The sequence below is a fragment of the Scyliorhinus canicula genome, chromosome 11 (genome assembly GCF_902713615.1).
Source record: "Scyliorhinus canicula chromosome 11, sScyCan1.1, whole genome shotgun sequence".
Taxonomy (NCBI): Eukaryota; Metazoa; Chordata; class Chondrichthyes; order Carcharhiniformes; family Scyliorhinidae; genus Scyliorhinus; species Scyliorhinus canicula.
The window spans coordinates 153,716,987-153,727,640 of NC_052156.1; the positions used below are offsets into that span (position 1 = coordinate 153,716,987).

Consider the following 10,654-nt stretch of genomic DNA (forward strand, 5'->3'; position numbering starts at 1 on the left):
CTCATTTCCAAAATGGGTTTGAAGCAGATGTGAATTCATGTTGGTGTGACGCAAGATTGGAAAAAATGGGTAGATTCTGGCAAGCGGTGGTTTTAATGAGCATTCATGAGATGCAAATGGTATTTACACCACCAGGCAGTGGGATAACCAAGCCGCCATTAAACTGCCTTGGGAGAATTGCAACCTGTTTTTACCCTGGCGGGTTTCTGACTTTTTTGCTCCTGCTAGATTCTCTGCTCTTGCCCATTACTAAACCCACCATGGGTGGGATGGGAGAATTCCTCCCATAAAAGTTATTGCACAGTTGGTAGCTCTCTCATTTCAAAAGATTTTGGTTTCAAGTTTAATCCCAGAGACTGGAGCACAAAATCTAGGAGGAGGGAGTGCTGTAACATTGGAGGTGGTCTTTCAAATGAGACTTACATCTGAGGCCCCTTCTGCCCTCTTAAATGGACATAAAAGACCTCATGACACTATTCTGAAGAAGAGCAGAGGAGCTTTTAACCAGTCCCCTGGCCTATATTTGGCCCTCAATCAACATCATTTTTTTAAAAAATGTATCTGGCCATTATCAGATTGCTATTTGTGGGACCTTACTGTGCACAAATTGGTTGCTGTGTTTCATAAATTTGAACCTTGATTACACTTCAAAGTACTTCATTTGCTGCAAAGTGCTTTGCGGTCGTTCGAGGTTGTGAAAGAAAAGTCCATTTGTTCTTTGTTGAAATGGACACTTCAGTGGATGCCCATGGAGAGGCATGGGGAAATTGATCCAAGGTCTCACGGTAGCATGGTGGTTAGCATCAATGCTTCACAGCTCCAGGGTCCCAGGTTCGATTCCCGGCTGGGTCACTGTCTGTGCGGAGTCTGCACGTCCTCCCCGTGTGCGCGTGGGTTTCCTCCGGGTGCTCCGGTTTCCTCCCACAGTCCAAAGATGTGCGGGTTAGGTGGATTGGCCATGCTAAATTGCCCGTAGTGTAAGGTTAATGGGGGGATTGTTGGGTTACGGGTATACCGGTTACGTGGGTTAAGTAGGGTGATCATTGCTCGGCACAACATCGAGGGCCGAAGGGCCTGTTCTGTGCTGTACTGTTCTATGTTCTATGTGACTTTTTTTTTCTACAAGACCATCTTTACTTTTCTCCACCACTTCTCTGGTCTATTCTTCAATGAAGACTCTATGACACACCAATAAACAAAACTCAGCTCTCAACCAGCACATGGCATTCCGGCCTTGATCCCTGTAGCACTCCCAGCGAGTCATGCACCAAATCCTCGAAGCATTATTAAAGTATTTAAATGAGTTGCATCTCTGTGCTATCATGCAAGGCCAATTTGCCACTTAGGTGTGCATCCCATCTGGAAAGCAGCATTAGGCTGGACTGGAGTAATGACTTCACCATGTCCCTGAAATTTTCTTGAGATCCTGTTGTAAGATCACCTCCAGTGCATTTATCTAAATATTTATACCTGTTATATGGTTGTGAGGAAGTTCCAACCTCTGGAGGTGAGTGCAATTGTAAAGAATAGTAATGTCATGAAGCTCGTAATTCTGTAAAATAGAAAAGAGGGCTTACTGGATAAGATGAATACAAATAGATTCATATCTTATGTAAGAGTTTGGTTCAAAATTTAAACTTCATCAACTTATCACAGCATATGAATGCTTCGAGCCTTCGTTCATTTTTAAAAAATTTTTTTGGGTTGCTTGGATTAACCCCGTCATTCGAATTGTTAGATTACTCCCGTACAGGCATACATTGATGTTCAATGCATCACATGCAGCAGTGCCAGCTGTGACTAAATCAGTTTTCAAGTCATTTTAGGAACTAGAATAAAGTGGTATAAGGCACTTGAGCACCAACTGGCATTTACTGCGAGTTTGATCCTCCTTTGCTTAGTAATCAACCAGCACATTCATTCCATCTGCTGGTGAATCAATTCCAAAAAGTCACCGTCAAGGATTTGAAGTCGCATGGAACATATCAGTGCTGATGGGAAGCACAACCAGTAAAGACACTAATATAATTCATCAATATATCAAGCTGTTTCCAATGTATTTGAGATTGGTGCAGGAGTACATTTCCCATTGTGGAGAGTAATGTGAAAAAACAGCAACCACAGAATGGTTACAGTACAAAAGGAAGCCATTTAGCCCAATTTCCATGCTAGCTCTCTGCAACAGCAACTCACCTAACCCCACTCCCCCTAGTTTTCCCCACTACCCTGCAAATTTGTTCTCATTGTCATGGGCTAAAGCCTGGCCACGGCTGCTGTTTCTGAAGGGACCTATAAAGAGAGTGGCTAAGCTATAAAGCGAGAAATTGTCCCCTTGGATGTCAACAAGGGAATGCCTGAAACTTCTGCTGGAGATCATTGTAAGCCTTTCAGCAACTCTTCAGTAGCAAAGATTTTAGAAAAGGTCAGTTGCAGTAGTTCTGAAAGGGACTCGAAGCTCTGTAGCCACGTTAAGTGGACTGGAGCCACTTCACAATAGATATTCCATCTTTATCCTGGGAGGCTTTAGTCCAAGTTGGTTCACTGGAGATTCACCTTCTAATGTGGACTGAAATAACAGGGACTAGCTGGCAAATAGCTTTATCCTACCATACCATCGATAAAACAACCCAAGGTGGACCACTAGCTGACATGAACTTGACATGTAAAGGACTACTTTAACATAGATTATCATAGAATTTACAGTGCAGAAGGAGGCCATTCGGCCCATCGAGTCTGCACCGGCTCTTGGAAAGAACACCTTACCCAAGGTCAACACCTCCACCCTATCCCCATAACCCAGTAACCCCACCCAACACTAAGGGCAATTTTGGACACTATGGGCAATTTATCATGGCCAATCCACCTAACCTGCACATCTTTGGACTGTGGGAGGAAACCGGAGCACCCGGAGGAAATCCACGCACACATGGGGAGGATGTGCAGACTCCGCACAGACAGTGACCCAAGCCGGAATCGAACCTGGGATCCTGGTGCTGTGAAGCAATTGTGCTATCCACAATGCTACCGTACTGCCCTTAACATGTTGGTGGTCTGCTGTTTAAGTATCCTGATAGCTACATGGTCATTGTATCTGCACTATATTTCTGTTTATGGATGTAACTAGCAAAGTCTGAATGTTCTACCCATGGTGCTGCTTTGGAAGCGGGTATTGGCCGCCATAATATAGCACTGGTGGCTACTGTAGAGCAGAACCCCTTTCAGCTCATGTAGGTTAGGCTGGCCTCTTGGAAAATCTAGTAACACCTTGAAATTAGGTAGCTATGCCACAATTGTACTCTTGCAGTTCAGTGGGAAAGGAGATTAAAATTTTTGCTTTACTGGACAATGCACAAGCTATTTGGCAACAAATTGATTAATACAGATAGTCTCCAATCTGGAAAGCGCAGAGGCATAAAAGTTGAGTGACATGCTCATCTTGACCACACTGGCAATGCCAACGCTATGGTGGGTCTTGGGTCAAAGAAGATGGCACAGCTCTGTAACTGTGTCCTTGTTGAAATGAAGTGCATAGCACCTGCAAGCGCTCCTTTTTCATGAGCAAATATCTCTGCTATTAAGTCAACAAGTGAGACTTGATGACCTTTAATGAAAGATACTGCGCATGGTGATAAAGAAAATTTCAAGCTCTTCTATTAAGCAGTATTTAGAAGAATAAATGTTGGCCTAGCCAGCGATGCCCACATCCCGTAAATTAATAAAAATATATAATTTTAATTCACAGTAACGAAGGTATTTGGCAGAATGTGCATGACCAGCAGTGATTTCAAATGCAACACTGAACAGCCAGGCTGGAAGTGTGTAAGTGAATGCTTTTAATGTTTAAACTTTTCTGGCTTTAAGTCAAGATTCAGCAACAGAAATTTCCAGCACTGCTCCATAGCTAAGGTGAATAGAAGAAAACGGAGGATAAATCTTAATATTGCCCTGGCACCAAAATATAACTGGATAGCTCAATGTAGGCAGTATAGAGCTGAGTATCATGCCTGCATAGTCTCACATGCATAGATTTAGTTGACCAACAGTTATAATTTGTATTTAGGAAAACTATTCTCAGCCCATTTCATCGGCCGATATCACTTTGTTCTCAGTAAGAGTTTATGCCAACAAACTTACCGGCAGGGAGAGTCTGCAATAGGCCAGTTCCAATCCAGCTGCCGTGTGGCTCAGATTTGATAAACCTTTCACTAGTCCTTTTTCTGTCAATATACCATCAAATTCTTCCTGGAAAAGAAGACACTTGTTGAAATTGTCTAGTGTTTTCCTGAGATACACCAAATAAAAGGGTGTTTTTTTTGTGGGAATTCACAGCTAAATGTCCCAGTCATCACAGCAATGTCAACTGTGCAGTGATGGCAAGATGTGAATTGGAAAATGGTCAAGGGAATTTTTTATAGCAGTCAGACATAGCACAGCAAGAGATGCTGGTCTCCCTCCTACAAGCCCCATTAAAGAAAAAAACTTGTGAGTCAATCATTTTAAGGTATCCTGGAGTAGAGCCGTTTTGCTCGGCTCAGATTTTGGATTAGAGTCTATTACCAAGGGATAACAGTCCAAATCTGAGTTTCTCAATTTTTATTAAAGTGAGCCAGTTTCAGCGACAGTAGCATAGTTCGACTACAGTGATTTGATTTTCATTAACATTGCTTTCTTTCTCAATTCCAATTACAAAATGATTCCCATTGGAACCAGTCCCTGCAATCAGACTGATTCAGTTCCAATTACAGAGGGCTCAATTTCCACCGGAACAATTTGGTTGTACAGCTACTCAGTTCCAACCGGAGTGATTCAATTCATGATGGGAAAAGTTCAGAGATCTATCGTGCCTTCCACAACCTCAGGAACTTCCAAACCACTTGGACAGTCAATGAAGTGCTTCGTGGAGTGGGGCGGTGTCCAGTTGGAATGTCTTAGAATCCCTACAGTGCAGAAGGGGCCATCAGGAGAATGTCAAGAAGTCGCCACCAAGAAGTTGGCCATCAGGCCATCAAAGAGCACCCAACCTGCGGCCAATTCCCCACCCCATAACCTAACCTAGGGACACATTAGCATAGTCAATTAGCGATGCACATCTTTGGACTGTGGGAGGAAACCGGAGGAAGCCCACGGAGACACGGGAAGGGCAAACTCCACACAGACAGTCACCCAAAGTCGGAATCGAACCCCGGTCTCTAGCGCCTTGAGGCAGCCTTGCTAACCACTGCACCACCGTGCCACCCCTTGATCTTGATCTCAATTCTTGTTGGAATGACTAAAGCCCCTTTGCAGTGACTCCGTTCTCGTTGCAATGGTCACAAACCTGCATCTCCTCCTCTTCTGGTATCTGGCATTCCTCAAGGTTACTGCTCTGGCTGCTGCTCAGGGCGCTGTCCAGCAGCTCCTGGTAGAACTGCTCCACCACCTCCCCGCTTTCGTCGTCCAGCAGCTCCCACAGCAGGAGCCGGGCCAGCTCCTGCACCCCCTCCTCCAGGGCCTCCTCGGCGCTCTCCCGCACCATCTCGTCCAGCATCTCCCACACAATCTCCTCCTCCTCTTCCATGTTGTCCTCCTCCTCTCCCTCCTCTGGCGGCGGCTCACTGCCCGTCATCTCGCCCTCGCTCACCGTTGCTGCTTCCATCAACTCGAACCACACCAACAAGAACGGCGGGCGGGAAGCCTCTTCCCCGGTTGGAGGCAGCGAACCTTACCTCCTTACTCCCAGCGCCACCATTTTGTTGTTAGGCTGTTGCTAGGAGACGGGCGGGAGGCGGCGCCGACCCGCGATGCCCCATGGGAAGTGTAGTCCCCCTGGAACCACAACCCCCACAATGCGCCGCGGGCGCGCATGCGCATTTACGTTACCTCGTGCATTGGGATGTTGGCTTGAAGTCTAGAGTTCACTGAGTGACAGTTGGGTACTGGATTACAGAAATGTTTTCTTGTGCAGGTAAACATACAAGGGTGGGGGGAAAAGAAACTAAAGATAATATTTTGTACATTGTTGACAAGTATTGGAAGATCATAGAGGGTGAGATTGACATTACATTCAACCTTAATGAGAGGCAGTTCACCTGGGCTCCTGCCTCTGAGGTGTGAGCAGGAACTCTGGTTAGAAGGTTATCAAGGTATTGGAGAGGGTGGCGACTTCTTGAGGAGTCCCGCAGGGTCGAGGGTGACTTGCTTCCACTCTGGGGAGGTGGGTTCGGTGGTGGCTGAATAGTCCGATCCGCGGACTCTGCCACAGGTTTGGCAGCTGGTGCGTGATGAGGTGGGGTGGGTGGGGCACTCTGGATTCTCTTTCTGATTGGCGCCCTCGCGGATGCCTTTTCTCCAGTTTGTCCGTTCTAAAGGCAAGAGATTCCCACGTATCGGTGGGGATGTTGCATTTATTTAGGGAGGCTTTCAGAGTGTCCTTGTAGTGTTTCCTCTGCCCTCCTAGTGACCGCCAGCCATCGCCGTGCTCGGAGTCTTTCGGAGTCTTATGCTGGGCATGCAGGCAATGTGACCCGCCCATTGCAGCTGGTCAATGGCGACCAGTGGATTTGCAGGATTTTGCGGAGGCAACGTTGGTGATGTCTATCCTGGGATTTGAGGTGTCTGATGCACATTGTCCATTTTTCTCATGCATACAGATGGGTGGGGACAACGGCTGCTCTGTAGAGCATGAGTTTGGGGCTGGATTTCAGGTCTCAGTCTTTGAACACCCTGTTCCTTATGCGTCCGAAGACTGCACTGGCACCTTGGAGTTGATGCTGGATTTCTGGATTTCATTGTCAATGTCTGCTTGCACTGAGAGGAGGCTCCCGAGGTATGGTAATTGATCCATATTATCCAGGCTCTAAACATAGATCTTGATGGTCAGTGGAAGTCTTCTATGTCAGGAGCGGGCTGATATAGGACCTTTATTTTCCGAAATTTAGTCTGAGGCCTGTTCTCTCACATGCCTCAGTGAAAGCTTCGATGATGGTTTGTAGCTTGGCCTCAATGTGCGCACGCAGGCATTGTCTGCATACTGCAGCTCGATGACAGAGATTGGGGTGGTCTTGGTTCTGGCCTGGAGGCATAGGAAGTTGACAGTTTCACACTTGTCCCGCAGGTTAGCACCACTCCAGCAGGGAGCTTCAGCATGATGGGGCAAAGAAGATGGAAAAGAGTGTTGGTGTGATGACGCAGCCCTGTTTGACCCCAGTTTGCACACTAATAGCATCTGTAGTGGTTCCATTTTTGAGGATCACGGCTTGCATGTCATCATGGAGCAAGCAGAGAATGGTGATGACTTTCTGCGGGCAGCCAAATTTGGGGAGGCTGTGTAGCCACTGTAGCCACCTAAAATGGACACTGAACTAAACAAAATGGAGAATCGCTAAGACTGCAGGGAAAAACAGTTTAGCCAAGGCAGCAGCCTGCAAACACTCATTAGCATTTTGCAAGCAGCAAAACTAGTTTCTGGCCAGGTGGAAGATCTCAAACCAAAGGTGATAATGGCAGAACGTTTTACATACTAATGAGGCAGTCCAGATCTAGGCACACACAATGGCAACATTTGGGTTTGAATAAGATACTTTAAGTGGATGTCCAGACAGAGCGGCACCAGAAGTATCCACTATAGAAACCGCCCCCGCCATCAAGAGAGACCCTCACATTGGAGGAATTCAAAAGATATCGATTGGGAGCGATCCAATCGATACCTGAAGGTAAAGCCCGCCCAGGAAAAGGCAAGGACATTGGGGACCCCTATAAAGGTAGACCCCCACACATGGTCCTGTCTGTTGTTTCGTGCTCCGGCTCTGACCAAGAACTTCGAACTGTATCCTGACTCCAGCCGTTGAGCACCAGCCGCCGAACCGTAAGTGCCAATACGACGCTCGCTACGCGAACCAGGCCCACTAGACCCCCAGTGACCAGCACGCTTTCTGAAGGTTGCAGACCAAGACCGGAACGAAGGCCTCGCTCCCTGACCTTGCCTGTTCCTGTTTAGTTAAGTATTCTGATTGCTTAGTTTAGTCATAGCTTAGTCCCTTAGCGTGTGCATGCGTATTTATTATAATTGTATAATAAATATTGATCGTTTGGAACTTACTAATCGGTGTATCGTTTTATTACTTTGAACCTGACCTTGGAATATTTGTGAGGTGTCTATACGGCATCTGGCGACTCCTGAGCTGAAAAATACATACACAGAGCCTAGTAGTGTTAAGCACACGGCCTTTAAACGGAGGCAAGTTAATACACTCCAATAAACGCGTTTTACACCCATAGCAAAACGTGCAACATTTAGTGGCGACTCCGCCGGGACACGGTTATAAGTGGTACCCCCACTCCGTCGAGGACCCTGAAATTTGAATTAGAAATCTGGTAAAGAAAAAGGAAAGAAATCACAAACATTCAAGGTGTTCAAAGGAATAAACGTAATTCGGAAGTGTGTTTAGTGCATGCGTACTAACAGGGTTGTAAGGAAAACCTGAAAGCATTTTTGTTGCGACAAACTTTCGGTAGTTTTGTGAACGGAACATAGCGTAAGCCTTACCCGTTTCGAGAGACATAACCTCAACACCCCCTGTTCTAAAAATTAAAGTGAGTCAGAAAAATGGCCATGCAGGCAATGGAACGCCTCATGAACCCAGAACGGTTTGTGGTCGCAGCGACCAGCAGTAGCCGGGTAGGTCAGTGTCCCATGTGGGAGCTGGAACTCCGCAAGTATCTGCAAGGAAAGGGATGGCCCCTTTGGAAAGAGTTTTGTTTGAATGAGGAGACAGGTCCCGGAAGTATAGGACATACTTGGTGGGAGAACCTCTCTCAAATTCACAAGAAAAATATGAGTAAAGCACGTAAGCCGATGGCGATTGTGTCCTGTTTGGCACAATTGCGAGGCACAGAGGAGGTCGTTCAGACGCTCCGGGCAGAATTAGAAGAAAGAAATAGAATGAGTAAAGTGGATGTCAGGGACATCGAAAAGGAAAATATGGAACTTAGAGGGAAGTTGGCAGAGAAAGGTAGAGAGGTGGATGATGCCAAGAGGGCACATCAGTCTTGTCTAGCCCATCTCAGCAGTTCCCAGACCCAGTACGAAAAGGCCTATCAGGACGTGCCACGTGCCGTCCTGATAAGAGAAGAATCAGAGAAGCAGGTAGAGGCTTTGCAGAGGCAATGCTCTGACCTTAAAGCAGCTTTGAGAGCACTCCATGCTGCCACCACAGAACAAAGACAGAGTACTGTAGATCACGCGAAATGCAGGAAGCAGATTGCAGAGCTGCAATCGCTGCTTTCGGTGCAAAATGGGTTTCAAAGCACCTTTGGAACGCAGTTAGATGAGGAGAATGCCCCAGACTGGAAAGAGTTAAGTGAGACAGCGCAGCGTTATGTTCAGGGAACATGTGCGCCAGCAGCGCAGCAGAAAAGGCGAGCACCCCAACCCCCCACAGATCAGCTCCTTACCGTTCCAATGAATCCAGTCACCACCCAGAGAAAAGCGACCACAGAAGGTGCACCCGATATAACTTACACCACCCCCTTAACTGTAACCCAACTCAGGGACGCGTGTGAGAAGATCACTCCGTTTCTCCCCACCGCAGACCCCCACCAGTTTTTCGCGAAGGTAAAGCAACAGGCTACCATGTACGGCCTGGACGAGAGAGAGCAGGTTAAACTCACAGTTCTGAGTTTGGACCAATCGGTTGTAGCAGCCCTCCCCGACCCACAGAACGTTGGCGGAGGCACCCTAGAGGAAATGCACACCTCCATTTTAGATGCCATAGGGTATAATCGAGGTGACCCCGTAGAAGGACATAATAAGTGCCGGCAGAAGAAATCCGAGCACCCCACAGCATTCGCCGGAAGGCTGTGGATCCATTTTAACGCAGTATTTGGCGATTTAAATAGAGCCCATTTGAACCGTGAAAATATGGTTAAATGGACGCGCACCATAATTTCTCATGCAACAGAAGCAGGACAGAGTGCTTGCAACAGCTATGACCCCTCAGAGGAGGCCCATAATGAGAAGTGGGTCCTGAAAAGATTGTCCCGCGCTTGGGAGCAATCAGTTCAGGGCAGAGGTAAAGTGAAATCCCCAGAAGAAGCTCAGGCTGCAGCAGACATACAGGCAGTGAGAGAGCACCAAAAACCCGCGTGGGTGAATGAAGGAAAGAGCAGCCCTCCACAGAAGTCGCAGGAATGCTACAACTGTGGACAGTTAGGACATTGGGCTAAGGAATGTAATGGACCCCAGAGATCACAGAGAGGCCAGCAGACAGGCACTCTGAACAGGAATAAAACAAAACCGATCCATAGTATAGGGATCCAGTCAGGACAGACCAATGTGGACGGAACGGACTGACGGTGTTCGGGCTCCCCCACTTGGGTCTGTGACACACTATGGGATCCATCAGGAAGACCGGTAGTCACGGCAAAGTTAAGAGGGAAGCCCATAGAGTTACTTTGGGACACAGGAGGCTCCCGCACCACAATTAACTCCACCACCACGGCACAAGCAGACACGTGGCCGACCACCTCCACCATCACACTTAGCGGGTTCACAGGACACTCGCAGCAGGGACATATCACAGCACCCGTAGCAATCCAGCTAGGGAACATTTCCACCAAACACCCCGTTGTTCTAGTAAATCTTCCCCGGACAGCAGAACACATCCTAGGGATAGAT

The 10,654-nt window shown here is 47.3% G+C and overlaps 1 protein-coding gene across 1 annotated transcript in view; it reads right to left on the reverse strand.

Moving 5' to 3' along the window:
- Positions 1-5,744, reverse strand: part of lrguk (leucine-rich repeats and guanylate kinase domain containing) — a 206,177-nt gene extending 200,433 nt beyond the window's left edge. The window contains exons 1-3 of the mRNA XM_038811806.1: positions 5,318-5,744; positions 4,135-4,242; positions 1,471-1,552 (exon numbers count right to left, since the gene is read on the reverse strand). Of these exons, the coding sequence (XP_038667734.1) occupies positions 1,471-1,552; positions 4,135-4,242; positions 5,318-5,635 (508 nt within the window). The 5' untranslated portion in view covers positions 5,636-5,744. The remainder of the gene's footprint in view (positions 1-1,470; positions 1,553-4,134; positions 4,243-5,317) is intronic.
- Between the last annotated feature and the right edge of the window lie 4,910 nt (positions 5,745-10,654).